The following is a 15,645-nucleotide window of genomic DNA, read 5'->3' as shown; positions in this document are numbered from 1 at the left end:
CCTGTCTAACACATACCGTCTTCATCTTTTTAGGTGGAGAATGAGTTTCGTCAGGAATATGAGGAGTTGTCGCAACAGTGCAAACGCTTCGCCAAAGATCTTCTGGACCAGGCCAGGAGTTCTAGAGAGTTGGAAACCATTTTAAACCACAGAGACAATGACCAAAGTGAGGAACTAGACCCCAGACAGTGTCACGATCTGGCCAAGCTCAAACTGGCCATCAAATATCACCAAAAAGAGGTAAGCTCACCCGGTCGTACCCTTAACCTCTGAAGTTATTCAGCTGAAACTGGAGGAAAAGGCAGGACAGCCCTGTCAAGTAGATATTGATAAATACTGTATATACAGTACATACATAAATCCCCTCTGGTTTTTACATCTCTACCTCTGGTGAATCACAGAATGAATGTCTGAACAGTCTTACTTTCATCGCTGTTAATGGGCCAGACGTGCGTTCATTCCTGGCTCAGAAGTTCACAGAGATGTGGATAAAAGAAGGACAAAACTCTGAAGATAACGCGCCAACAGCAAAGACAGAAGGCCACATGGATCAGAGCAAACTGTTCACTTAGTCTTATATTTGTTGAGCTACTTTGACATGACGTGAAATCTTAATCTATTGGGTGTAAATGTTACCATTCGCATTGCGCTATATATCCTCATGTTCTCGTGATCGACTCTCATCCATGAACCTGAAGCCTAACCAGGTCATCATGGTATGTAAAAGTATTAGTATGCTATTATATGCTCAAACACTACTGTGTTAAATATTGAATGCAAGGAGTCTAATATGCTATGAATGAGACATAGGCTGCCAACAAGACCGTCTGAAAACATAATATTATAGCAATCATTTATAGAATGATATGCTAATGACATAGAAATTGCATTTTAGCAGACTTTGCTAATGTCATAAATGCACTGCATATTTTATATACTGAATTTTATATTGTAAAACAATTTGTAATATTTAGATGCTACAGTGGAGCGCTCATACTCTAATATGCTGAATGATACATACGACTACGCTAACATTCTAAATCCTACACACACACACATACACACACACACACACACACACACACACACACACACACACACACACACACACACACACACACACACACACACACACACACACACATATATATACAGTATATATATTACTAATTTCATAATATTGCTGCTATAATGATTTATAAAAGTCCTGTTGCTTTCTCTATAGAACCATTTGAATCAAATGGACCAGAACCATCTCTTAGTTGCATCCCTTAAAACATGTGCATGTACACACACACACTGCAATGGTCCCAATACTTCCTTTTCTTTGTGTAATTGGGGGACTTGTCGCAAGAGACGTGTCGCAAGAGACGGAGAAGTGAAGTGGATGAGTGCAGTAGAAAGAGGGCAGAGAACAGAGGGAGGGCAGGTGAGCCGGTGGAATAAAAGAGGGAGGATGAACGTTGCAGAGAGGAAAGCTTTAGACTGAGTGAGATAATGAGCTGCAGAAACTGCGAGGGGATAAGCGAGAAAGCACGAAACCGAGATCTTAATGGGACGGAAAGGGAGGAGAATAGAGCGCTAGAGGATGAAGCGAGAAGGAGATGGAGATTTGATGTGGTAGATTTAGAGAAGGAGTTAGAAAACCTCTAGGTAATCTCTCCATCTTCCTGTGTGAAACTGTTTCCAGCTGTCTGGGATAGAGGGATGCTCGGAAAGATCTGTAAGGACAGGGAGAGGTGAGGAGAGAGGAGATGACAGCAGCCACGGGGTAGATGGAATAAAGGAGACGGACATTAAAGTGAAGTGCTTTTCCTCTCGTGAGGACAGGTGACGGTAGAGATCTGAAGATGGGCGACTGGGGAGTGTGTGACTCACTGGCGGCATGTTTTTGTTGCGCAGATTTCAAGATTTCAAATTCTTGGGGAGTTGATTTCACTATGAACTGAAATTTCATTCAAATTGCATGTATTTGTGTGCCAGCATACATTTTTTTTTATTTTTACACTTCAGTAGTTTTTCCTTCCAAGTTGAAGATAAATGTCCTAAACAAATAAACCATCACCTCAACTTTACTTTTCAACAGCTTTCCAGCATTTTGTCGTAGTGTTTTCATGTTAGACTCACTTATATATCTGTTAAGATCTGTACAATGAACACGCTGCTGCTATTCTAGTTGTATTTCTACTCCATTACAGATTGACTAATGATGGAAAACAGATATCAGCACCTCCGGATGTGATAGAGACACATTTTTTTTAGCTCCTGATAAACTCAGAGAGGATAAGGGAATGACTTTTTCGACTTTTAAGGTTTAGTGATTTAGGTGATAAAGATGATGAATAAGGGATGATGTGGGAAGTGAAGCATTTCCTCACATTGAGGAGGATAAAGGGAAGGAAGGAGGCAAAGTGAAGGTAGATGGAGCAGTAAATGGTGTCTATTTTGAGTGTCTTCCTCAGCAGTGAAGGGAGGGATGTAAATCAGTTACCTGTCCTTATGTGGTGGCGACGGCGGTGATGTTTTCAAACCTCGTGCAACTTTTGGTGAAGTGGAGGGAACGACTGATGAAACCGGCACATAAATTAAAAATCATCATCTAGTGGTTAATTTATGGTCACCCCTTCATACTTTTGCTGTTCTGCAGCCTTGATAGCCGTACACGCATTAATCACGCTTTCCTGCCATGTGACCGAGAGGAACCAGACTGCCTCTGCGTCTCCTGCAGGAGGTATAATTGGCTGCAAAACCGTCCCGTGAGTTGGATTCATACACAAAGTCTTATTTTTTCCAAACATCCTGCAGTTTTCAGGAGAGCTGGATCGACTGAAGTCAGACACACATTCATCATAGAACAGGGAGAGGAACTGAGGAGCGAGATCAGGAAGCAGGGAGGAACGGAGTGCCGTCATTGGTTGAAATTTTTTTTTTTTTTTTAACTTGCTGAGAAGTGGAGGAGGTTGTTACCATGGCAGGAAATATTCACACTGTTACTGCTGAGGGCCTCCAACATGGCTGCAACATGCTGTCATGTCACATGACAGCATTCCTTTGAGCATGTGTGTGTGTGTGTGTGTGTGTGCGTGTGCGTGTGCGTGCATGTGTGTGTTTGTGTGTGTGTGTGTTTTAACATTCTCCAGTTTGATCAATGCTTATTATATTTTCAATATACTCTGCATGTCTCAGCTCAATCAATATCTGCTCACACACACACACAGACACACACAGACACACACACAGACACACACAGACACACACACACACACACACACACACACACACACACACACACACACACACACACAGTTCTGACCACCTCAGCATTCCATACACTCCTCTCTTGCTCATTCCTCTCCTTCATTAAAGTCTCTTTCTTCACCTCCCTCTCTTCTTTTACCCTTGTCCTTCTCTCCTGGGAATCCTGGTGATCCATCTGACTTGTCATCCATTGTTTAATTCCTGTGTCACCTTATTAGCTCTCCTCTTCATTCTCCTCCTTCTCCTCACTCTTCCTGTATCCTCCTTACCTTCCTTTTTCACCTCCTATTGTTTCATCTCCATCTTCTAATCTCATTGTTTTTACTTTGTGTTCCTTCTTCCTTTTTCTCCTCTTTTTTCTCTCCCTCTCCTCCCACCTTTATTCCTTCTCCATTATTTTCTATCAACCTTTTCCTTCCCTGTCCTCTCCTTCTGTTTCCATTTTTTTCTCCATTCGCATCTCCTTTCTTCTCCATCCCCTCCTGTCTTTTTTTAGTCCTCCTCCTACTTCATTTCATCTTGTAGCCCTCAGCTCCTTTCCTCTCATCTCCTTCTTTTCTGCTTTCATGTCATTTATTGCTCCTTATTTCTCTTGCTTTCTTCTCTTCCTTATCTCCTTACTTGCCTCCTCTCCTCTTCTGCTCCATATGTGTGATCACAGAAGTGATTGGTTATTGAGCCTCCAAACCTCCTGATCGCCTGTGCTGAAGGAGACAAGGGTGGAAGGGATTCAAGTGGGGGAGTTACATAACACCAAAGAAACTTTGGGTTCTAAGTAAAGTAAAACCACACACACACATACACACACTTTGCAGTTACCCATCATACTGAGAGCCTTAAAAACTGACATACTGGCTCTTTGCCATGCAGGAAGTAATGAACTTTGTCCAACCGCTGGCACAGATGTCAGGACGATGCAGATATTTTTCATGATACCTCAACATAAAGTGTCATAAACAGGCACAAAAGGGGAATGTCTGACCAGGTGGAAGAGGAAGAGAATAAGAGGTGTGTAGTGAGGAAAGAAGGAGGGAGGAGAAAATATAAAAGAAGGAGAGAAAGGGATGGAAGAAGAGAACAGAATGGAGGAGAAGGAGGAGGAGGAGGAGGAGGAGGAGGAGGAGATAAAAATGGATATAGCTGATTGCAGGCTTGTAGACTGGAGTGGTGAAAAGAGTGACTGGAGAATATTTTAATTGCTTATAAAAAAATATTAATTAAGACTAATATAAAGATATTAGACAAGGTCAGTTTGCACATATTATGATGCGATAATGTCCTGATAAATGCAAACCCCCTGCTGACCCATCCACCAGCCTCCATGTTGCTTCAGGGTGAAGTCACATGACACGACTCGTCCTCCTTCCCTTCAGCGTCTGTGCGGCGTAGACTCATGTCTAGACTCCAGAGCGTACTAAGCCGTCAACGGCACGCCATCCCCTTTAAACACCGTCGGCAATCAAGCAGCCAATTAAATTCTGTCGACGTGCATTATCAGCATTTATTAGGCACCGAGGCAGGGATGAAGTGACGAGATAAACATGTGCATGTTTACATACATCAGACGCGAGATGCAGATCAACACAAACACAAACTGAACGCCTTTTTTCCGACTGAAAGTGAAACCCTGCATGCAGGAAAACCGACGACCTACTTTTTAACGCCACACACACACACACACACACACACATGCTGCCTCTGCTGGCTGTGGCGATCAGCTAGATCTCAACAAAGAGTGGAGAAAGAGATGGAGCAGCAAAGGTCAGAGGTGAAAAAGGTGATGCCTGCACTTTAATGAAGGGTGAAATAGAAGGAGTGGAGACGAGATGAGAGCAGACATGTCGGGACACATACGGTGTTAAAACCAGTCACACAAGAGTACATTTCTCTCCTGTGTGATTCATTGCTGTTCTGGGTTCAGCGCTTTTTCGATCCTGACCCAGTCTTGTCACGACCTCCACCTGATCCTTGTCTGATCAGATCATGACCTCTGGTCTGTCTAGACTGCACAATCTGACCATATCATCATGTGACCCCATACAAGATTTCAATGTCATGATCCCAGACATCATAAAGTGATTTTGCCTTGATACATTGCTCATCTTTAATCAGAGTTTTGCCAATTTTTGCGCCAATTTTTATAATATTTTAACCTTATTTTTTTATGTTATTAGTCCAGTTCTGGCCTTAAGTAACTAAATTGTCTGTGTACAAGTGTATGCATGCATGTGTGTGTGTGTGTGTTACTTATTATGTCACATAGAGGCTTAACCTCCTCAGCTAACAAGAGACAGCGTTGCTGAATGTGTTGATCAGGAGATCCTGGAACACAGAGAAGGTTTTGTTGCCGTGGGTTGTAGAGAGAAACAGCCACACAATGAATCCAAAAGCATAAAAAAACAAAACATCTTTGCCTGCTTTCAACACACGATGCTTTTAGATACTGTAAACAAATAACCTCCAAGGAGAGCAAATAGGTTGCTCTTTTTCCTGGAACAAAAGTTTTATTTACTACAATTAGTGAAAAGGATGCAGATTAACCAACCGACTGATGCATTCTACCTGTCTGACAGTCTCTTGTTTGTTTATTACGGAGTCAGTGTCACACACAGCTCATTATTTAGCCTCATTTCATCATTGAACAGCAGAAAGTCGCCCCTGCTGATGGAGTGTCCAAAGATTTTCATGTCACAAAAAATAACCTGCTTTTTATCTTCGATTAAAATTAAATTCAAAATCCCTAAAACTGAATTCCACTAATATCACGTGTATTTTTTTTTGAGCACGTGCTCTTCGTGATGCAGCGTGTCAGGCAAAGGAAAAAAAAAATTGAATTAATTTGAAAGCTGAAACAGATTCTTCATTTCTGAAATCCCATTGAAGCTAATATTCACTTCAGTTAACCAGCACATGAAAAGACGGGACTTCTACATGTATGTTTGTTTATTTATTTCCTTACTCATTTGCTGTTTGCATGTTTACACAGTTTTAGTTTACATGTAAGCGGACGTGGACAGCAGATGAGAAAACGTGTGGGTGAGAGCAGAAGGTGAGGCTGAGGGGACGGACAGACCGGCGCTGCTGGCAGCTGGAGGAAAGAGATGGACTGTGAGAGATGAAAGAAAAAACTGAGTGAGGTGGAGTGACAGAACAGAGGAAACGGCTCAGAAATAGAGTCAGCAGAAGAAGTAGTGAGTCACACACAGCGGGGCAGAGGAATATATCTCTTTGTTTTCCTTCCCTCTGTGTGTCCCCTTTTTTTTTTTTTCAGCAGAAACATGGAGAAAGATAAATAAAGATGAGTGGATGATTTATTGAGAGCAGCATTCAGTGAACGAGTAGGAAGAGAGGCAGAAAAGTACAGATGCAGAAACAAGCAGGAATAGAATGCACAAATAGGAAGGAGAGCAGTCAGAGAATGACGGTGAAGGACAGAAAAGTCTGAATTTTGAAAGACAAGTTAATTTGAAAGAATATCAAATGGGACAAAAAAAAAACTCGAAGTAGAGAGAAAGCCAGGACTGAGGAAAGTATTTCCTTTCAAAGTTCTAAAAAAAGATTACATTTAGTCTCCTTCAGGTTTTGATCACTTTCTTCTCCTGAGATGACGTCAAAGGCAAAGAGCTTTCACTTGTTTTCACCACTTAACCAGCGATTAACCCATGAAGAAACGCCTGGAGCATCGACGTGTCAGTGTGAGAGAGATCCGTGTGTGTGTGTGTGTGTGTGTGTGTGAGAGAGAGGGAGAGAGACAGACAGAGAAAGAAAGAGTGTGTTTTCTATTTGTGTGTTTTTGAATCATTTAAATGTCTTTTTTTTGTCTGTGGGCTTGTGATACCTGCAGTCCTGCTAAATTTTACATTAACAGTACTTTCAATAAATAATGAGTTGCGTATGTGTGCAGACACGTGTGGCGACTCAAGTTTGTGTGTGTGTGTTTGTGTGTGTGTGTGTGTGTATTTGCGTAATCCTCACCAGCTGAATAATATATTCAGTCACTGATGTTTTATTCACCTCGTCCAAATGAATTATTGCTTTAATTAATCTATCACCTCACATTCTCAATTAGAGTACTTCACACATACATGCTCACACTCACACACACACATGCACACACACACACACACACACACACACACACACACACGCACACACATTTATAAAGTGCTCAGCAAGTGTTTTTGTCTCCCTGACTTATCATGAATCATTTGTGTTCATTTCCTTTCCTCAAAATTTTCTGCAGCCATCTCTTCGCATACAACCTCACTAATGTCACTGTTCAAAGCGCCGCACTCAGTCAGTTTCCTGTCTATTTACTCCTGGATTTTCATCCTTGGATCAGCAGCGGTTGTTTCATGAAGAAGCCAGATGCTTTTTGGACACATTCCATGTCATTTGCTTACTCTGACTCTTTCTTGATTTATAAAAGAAACTCGCCGGCTTGAATCGGCGCTAAGGTTCAGGTGTTGGAATCCGTTTGCTGGATCACCTCTAACTCAATAATCTACCATCTCCTATTCGTTCAATTTTTGATAATTAACCTTTTTATCTATTGCCAGTTTTACATCCTTTATATTATTCTCTGGTGGTTTCTCCTCATCATAATGTTGATACTCTTTATCTTGGTGCACGTTTTTTTTACTGAAGCATCACATCAAGTTGAATTCTTGTTCGATTAAATTGAAGTAAATTGAATAGAGATGAGGATGAGAGCAGCAGGAGAAAGACAGAGAGGATTTATGAGACGGATCAAATACAAGTGGAAGTCAGAAAGTTAATGGGTTCCGCAGAATACATGTGATTCCATATTTACATGTAAATCCTTCAGTATGTTCACAGACAGATTAGATTAGTGTTAGAATATTTTAGGTTAAAATATTGCCTTTATGGGCAGTTAGGGTAGATTACATCAAGCCGCAGATACAATTGAATTAGCTAGCGTGGCATAGCCTAGCTGTGGTCCACATATTTTTTAGTGTAATTCCAAAGCAGATTGTTCAGAAACTGAATTATCTTAACATGAGATCAAAGTTGCAGATTGTGGTTTAGTGTCTGAGGCAAAATCCAAAGGAGGAAAGAATAACCCTTGACACCAAGCTGATGAGTAGACATAGAAGTTCTCCACAGAGTGGAGAAGCTTTACTGGTAGTATTGGCTGTGGACTTTTCTAGAAGGTTAATGTCACTAAACAGATTTACAAAAGATGAATTTTATGATCAAGGATTAAACTCTGCCTTTATTTGAAAGAGTAGATCAGAATCAGGTATGAGGGCCCATCTGGGGTCTTCATCACCTGCTCTGCAACAGAAAGAGTTTTCCGCTCAGCTGATTTCTACATCTGTGAGCTCCACAGAGCTTCAACTGAATGAATGGGTTCATTTTGCGAGAGATTAAAAATCGTTATCGCTGCTACTGGTACAGAAAATGATTAGAGATGAAGAGTTTTTTTTGTGATTAGTAGAGTATTCTCAACTATTTAGGAGCAATTTTTATTTAGAATGATTGAGCCTTTATCAGTTCCTACTGATGCTTTTACCTCTTCAGTTTAATCATTCATTCTGTGTTTGGTGATTGATTTTAAACTCAGTGGGCTGCCAGCCGCCCACATTTCATGGTGTATTTTGTTCCAGATATTGTGATTGTGGGAGTGTGTGTTGCTGTGTGGGAGCATGTTTTTAGTGTTGTCTGTAATGTTTTTGAAAGAACGGGGAAGTAAAATCTTTCACACATTTGAAGATAGAGGATTGAGCTCTGCCATCAGAGGCTGTCTGTTTCTAATCCACTATTACTAATTTATTCACAAGCATCACTTTTAAAGAAACATAAAACAACAATTATTTACACGTAGGCGATATACTTAAAGATACGACTTCTTTGTTATTACATATAAAGATATATAGTCAGATGATTCTGTCTTTTGTCTAGCTTTAGCTGAGTAAAATTTCCAGATGTCATTTTTGCAGTCAAAGAAAAATAAATATTTTAGCTAATTTTGAAAGGAAAGTGTTTTTTTTAAAGTAATCATTCACATTTAAATCAGTCCTCTGGATCAAAACAATATTTTACTCACAAGTTACTTAATCCACATCAGATTAATTTGATCATTCCCTGATACAAATAGTCTTTCCCTTTTAAGGTTAAATAATGTTGAACTGTGGGTTGAAATGGTTTCATCCTTAAGACCTCTAATCACTGGTTTACCAGCAGAGCCTGTGAGCCTCCGTCTATCCTGAGGGACCAGATCCCGACTGGTTCCATCTGTCTTGGTTTTAGAGCCAAAGGTTCTTAGAGCTAAATGCTAACATTGATGCTCCATAATGTCACCACAAAGCATTTTGTTTGATGGAGAGATCATCACCATGAAGCCTTAGCATACTGTTTTCTTTATTTCTAAGCCCTGCGGCCTGTCTGGAGTTTTTCCTTCTGTTTGCTGCTCTGTTGGGTTTAACTTTTACACATAAATAAATTGCGGAGCTCAAGTTGAGGCAGGAAATACTTATCAAAAAAAATTTGCTGAAATAAAGAGACACCATATTCAGTGTGTTATCCTGATAATCCTGTTGAAACTGGCTGATTTCCACACACCATTCCAGCTCTCGCTCTTGTGTTACATAATTCTAAAGGCTTGCTGTTACAATATTTTACACTTTCGATGTCTCAGTTTGTCCTCAGTGATGTCAAACCTACAAAAAAAGAAAAACAAGACTGTGTCACTCTATACCCCCTTGGGTTTTATTTCCCTCTTCCCAATCTAATCCCGTGCTCTGATTGGTTGGGGAGCTGCTTGGATCAAAGCGGTTGCGTCAACATGAAGTCTGTAACGAAGATATTTGCAGACAAAAGCTTGACACTGAAACAGAAAAGGGGAGAAAAGAAGCAGACTGCTGTCGTTTGGAGGAGCCCAGAGATCAACTCCCTCATTAGCATGCTGCTGCCATAGCAACAGGAAACCAAACCAGAGCTGAGCAAGGAATGGAAAGATGAGAGGAAGAGAGAAAAGAGGAGGAAAATATGGAGGGGAGGAGTGGGGAAGTGCTTAAAAGGGAGATAGAAAAGAAGAAAAAGAGAAAATTAGAGAAAAGAAGAGAGACCAGTGGAAATAAAAAGAACAGAAGGAGGAGACAGAAACTCTGGTTTAGAGGAGAGAATTAAAAAGGAAAAAGGTGAGGAGGAAATAAATAGGGTGACAAGAAAAGGAGAAAGGGATTGGGATGGGATCAAATCAGCAGAGCAATGTTCTAAAGATTAGTTAAAGGAGAGAGAGGAGTGGTTGAAGAGGTAGAAAAGGAGAAAGGCAATCAGGAGAAAAGAGAAGAGACATTTCTCCTCCCCTCGTTCCTCCTTATTTTCTACTTCTGTCATTTCATTTGTATCATTTACAAAAGTTATTTATTGTGTTTTTCAGGTAAAAAGCAGGTCAAACTAGGATTTTAACAGAACTGTCAAATAATTTTTAAAAGTAAACTAAAAAAACAGGAGTCAGGTTGTCTTTGCAGCTTTGACACCGACAGGAACTACATCACTATGAGGAGCTGTCCGATGAATTAGGGCTTCCTGGTAAACAGGAGACCTCCCCTTTAGGGATCCTAGACACTGGTGGTGGGGAGGAGTGCTGCTTCACATTTGGATGACTCTGTGAAGCAGACCTCCGGTGGGGAGGATGTGGTTGGAGGTGCCAGGCGTCCTCGGTCGAGGTGGAAGATGATGGAGAGGGCTTTCAAGTGATTGGTTCTCGAGAAAAGGTGACAGGTTGATGCTGCTTAATTGATAATGAGGTGCTAAGTGCTGATATAAGAGTAAAAGATATACAGTGGTCTTGTCTGAACTTTCACAAAGTTTCATCATCATCCAGAATAACATTGTGTGAACAGAATACCAACTTAACCAAAAGTGTGTGCGTGTGTGTGTGTGTGGAACATAAATCTTACTTATTCATTCAACTGTGAAAGACTATAAGGCAGAAACTTAAGGTTCCATAAATCTTCCTCACCTTAAAGTTCCATAAATCATTTTTACTGCTGATAGATTTGTGAAAGCAGACGCTAGAACATCCTGTCCTGCTTTAGAAATAGAAACTAGAGCTTTCATCTCTTTTTATGTTGCAATTTTTTTTCTAGAACTACGTATTTTTTTTAATGTGAAATTCATTGTGTGATTTTGTTATAAAACATTTCATCCTGTGTTTGAACATCCCAATCATTCCCGCTACATTGTAGTAGAAGATCTTATTTTGGGGGGCTGTGCTTATACAACAGTAACCAGAGCATTTCCTCTGAGACCCGGATATGGGCCGTGCAAATGAAGTGTATGAGGATGAATTATTTATGAAACACTTGTAAGAAAACAAGGAAGTGTGGAAGTCTGCACCACCGCTAAGTGTTCAGAAAAGAAGCCGAACATCCTGCGTGATTGACTGCTTCAGCCGCATATTTTTCGGAAGTTTGCCACTTTAAGCTTTTATCCAAATGTTTGGTTGATTGCAGCGGTGTGCCCTTGTGTGAGGTTGGGTGAGGCAGATGTTTATTTAACCCATTTATTTAATAGGATGTTTGTTTGGGAATAAAATCACTGGTGCTATAAATAACCCTAAATGTCTTTTTTGGAGTACAAGTTTAGAATGCTCAAACCACAATGGACAATGGAGGGAAAAGGGAAGATGTGAATTTGTAGGATGACTCAGAGGGCAGCTGAAGGGCTGAGCGGGATGAGCAGCGTTTTAATGAACGGGCTGTAATGAGATGTGAAATGGAGCGACGTACGGGGTAATGGTCAACCTCTTGTTCGTAGAAGCAGCTCAACTTGGATAGATTCACCTGTTTGAGGCTAGTTTTGGTTCGTCCGAATAAACAAAGATGTGAGGTATGGCAACAGAAAAGCATCGACACAAGTGGCTGCAGAGAATCCTGTTCCATCTGGTTTAATATGTTCAAGAAAGATACTTTCCTTGCAACACAAAAGAGGTTGAACGGAGTTTTTTGTTCTCAGGGAGCAGGTCAAATACAACACTGTGTGAAAACAATGAAAAGCAAACCATCCTGAACCTTATTAAAAACACTCTATCTTCTGTTACGACCCCTTAACCCACCTCTGACAAGAGAGATCAAACTTAATCAAGACCAACCAAACTTGCAAAAAGAATTTATTGAGTCAGCGTACGAGTCAACTTGAAACCTGGAGAGCCTAAGAAAGTCTAATAATTCATACCTCCTCCTGAACTAATTCAATACTTGTGGGTCAGCCAAAAAAAAAAGAGCAAAAAAAAAAAAAAAAGACAAAATCATGACCACACAAGGCCAATGGGACAGGGTTCTCCCCTCTACCCTAACAGAAACTAAACTCTAAACAACAGAAAGAAATAAAGCCGCAAAAACTGAAGCTACCAGAAATACAAAGGAAGAAAAAACAAAAACACATGTGGTCTAACATAATCACCATTATAATCGCTGCTCCTGAAGGCCAGAGTTAGAGGAAAGAGAAAGAGACCAGCCGTCCTTTCCTCCTCCTCATAGGTTCCAGGAGTGCTGAACAACCACTCCTGTTGTGAAGAAGGCAGAAACAAAATGAGTGACGGGAAAAATACCTCCCCGTGTTGAAGAATATGAGAATATTTTACATCCAGATATAAATCAAAGCGTGGTGAATTTGTCCTTGGCCCCGCGTAAAGGTAAATAAAAGCTCCGTCATTGGATCACCAACGAACAGCTTCAGCTATCAGATAAAAACAGTTGGAGAAAGGATCTGCAGAATCTGTTATAACTGATTTAACCGGGACCGACTTGAAGATCGTACGCAATGACAAGAAGACAAAACCATTTTTGCTGTGTGTTGAAGGGTATTCTATTTCATCTCTGAGCTCTGAATGACAAATATTGGACTTTTCTAAGTGCTTCTATCCGGACAGAAGACCGATGCTGTGGTTAATGTTTATTTTCTCATTTTCCTGTCGATAACTGTTTCCTTATTTTATTCTACAATAAAGACACAAAGTGTTTTTTCCTGACCGTCCCTCTCTTTACAGTTTGTGGCCCAACCCAACTGTCAGCAGCTTCTGGCCACACTTTGGTATGACGGGTTCCCAGGCTGGAGGAGGCGACACTGGGCCGTTAAACTGGTCACCTGCTTCATCATCGGACTCCTGTTTCCAGTCTTCTCGCTGGTAAGGGGGGATGAGGGAGAGCAAAGGAGTGAAGGGATAAAAAAAAACAAAGGAATAGAGGGACTGAAAAACAATTTTTTTGAATGAATGACAGGAAAAGCAAAGGAGTGAAGGAGGAGAACAAGTTCAGTGAAAGAACAGTGAAAAGAATCGTGGAAAAAGACAATTAAAGATGAATAAAGAATGAAAGAATACCAGAAAATACAGAGAAAAAACAAAGTAAGGAATTGGACAGAGGATGAAAATACAATATAAGGCAAATAGAAATGTAACTGTCGTTGCTTCCTGACTGTAAATTTGTTTGCTAAACAGTAAAACTCTTAATCTGTTAGCTGAAATAGCTGTTGCCAAGAAACATCAACTGGAAAACAACAAACAGGAGAGAACGGAAGGAGCTGTTGTCATGATGTCATACCAACATTACCGCTTCATCATGTTAGTTTCATATAATTATTTCTGGATGTTGGAGAAAAAACATCCAGAAAATCCTAAAATTGAGGGGTTTTTTAGTTGTTTGTTCCAAATTTTTTACATGTTGAAAAGAAATGTGTCTCGTCTGTTCACGCAGGATCTTTTATCACAAGATATTTGTTGTATTTTTCTTTATGCTTTCTTTTTTTAATTTCTAAGTTAAATTTGTAACCTTTGTGGTGAATTCAGGACCCCAAATACAGACCAGACTAAATCATTCTAGTCCAGTCTTACGGAATCATCTCATCGTCCGTAATGATGAAGTTATTGTGTTAATTCCATTCGTTTACATGCCTGTCTAATCCTGCGTTTCTGGATTCCTTTTTAAAAACCTCGCTGGCGTGACTCAGAGTAATTTAAGGTTGCCAGGAGCGAGTAGATGAGCAGAACAAGTAAACAAGCATCAGAACCGCAATAACACAGGCGATAACAGTAACAGCTCCGTCAGACGAAGCCTTCCAACAATACGAGGTGACGCCTGGCTGAACATGAGCGGCATCAGCTTTTGCACATGGGTTGAAATGAAAAGGCTGAGGAGACATTACAGCCAAATTTATGTGATAAAAAAGCATTTGAAGGAGCTGACATTTTTCTCCTTTTAGGTAAAATATAATATTTATTATTCAGATATTATGTAATAACTGGGTTTTTGTTTTTTTCCCCCTGCCTTCATCTTCATCCTCCTCAGATCTACCTGCTAGCTCCAAAGAGTGCTCTGGGAAACTTCATCAAGAAGCCCTTCATCAAGTTCATCTGTCACACCGCATCCTACCTGACCTTCCTCTTCCTCTTGCTGCTGGCTTCGCAGCACATCGCCCGGACCAACCTCCACATGCAGGGACCCCCACCCACCATCGTGGAGTGGATGATCCTCCCATGGGTCCTGGGTACGTCCAAAAAAAATATGTACACAAATGAAAAATAGCCTCGTAAACTCTCAGTAGGTTCTCTTTTCATCATTTAATGTACGTCATCACCTGAGAAAAGGTGAGTAGGGGTGTGTTTTAAGCTGATGGTGTGTGTTTTTGTGGTCAGGGCCATTCAGACAGAAGAAGAAGGTGACGGCAGAAGGATGATCAAGTGACGTAAAATCTGTTTAACGCTCAATCAGTTTTACATTCATCATTAGTCTTTTCATATTATATGGATTTTACGGTCATCATATGTTCTATACAAAAAGCACAACCAGATTTTTGAAAAAAAAATTGTAAGAAAAACTTGTTATCTCTTTCTTTTCACTTTGATTTCTATTCATCAAGTGGACTTTGAGTGTCTGCATAAGTGCTGCGTGCATTTGTGTGTGTCTATGTGTGTGTGTGTGTGTGTCTGAAGGTGGGTGTGAAGATGAGTGATTACATCTCCATATTCTCTATTAGAGCTGACACCATTCATCTCCAAATCATAACTACAGCAAAAAAAAAAAAAAAAAAATCATCGCCATCTGTCCTCCGCAGTCGTTTGTCTTCTTCTGCCTTCTTATCTTCGAAACACTACAGATTAAAGAAACATCACACTGAACATTGTCTGCTTGTGTCTTTTATTGTTCATTCAATGTAGATAAAAAGAACACCAGGCTAATGTCGCTGTCTGTCCATTGTTGTATCTTCATTTTAAGCCGGACAGGTCGAGGTCACATGACATTCACTTTCTTTCTTGTATTATGTAGGTGACAGGTTAGAAATGTTTCTAGTGCATTTGCAACTAATAGACCCCGATAGCTCAAAATGCTCTTAACCTTGGGATGAGTAATAGCTGATTGG

At 40.5% G+C, this 15,645-nt stretch overlaps 1 protein-coding gene across 1 annotated transcript in view; it reads left to right on the top strand.

The window, feature by feature from the left end:
- Positions 1-15,645, top strand: part of trpc5a (transient receptor potential cation channel, subfamily C, member 5a) — an 81,103-nt gene that overhangs the window by 48,191 nt on the left and 17,267 nt on the right. Inside the window, exons 8-10 of the mRNA XM_068308593.1 lie at positions 34-240; positions 13,277-13,414; positions 14,574-14,772. Coding sequence (XP_068164694.1) covers positions 34-240; positions 13,277-13,414; positions 14,574-14,772 — 544 coding nt within the window. The remainder of the gene's footprint in view (positions 1-33; positions 241-13,276; positions 13,415-14,573; positions 14,773-15,645) is intronic.

Source organism: Antennarius striatus, chromosome 23 (genome assembly GCF_040054535.1).
Source record: "Antennarius striatus isolate MH-2024 chromosome 23, ASM4005453v1, whole genome shotgun sequence".
Lineage (NCBI taxonomy): Eukaryota > Metazoa > Chordata > Actinopteri > Lophiiformes > Antennariidae > Antennarius > Antennarius striatus.
Note: the sequence above shows the minus strand (reverse complement) of the source record. Positions and strands in the feature narration are given on the sequence as shown.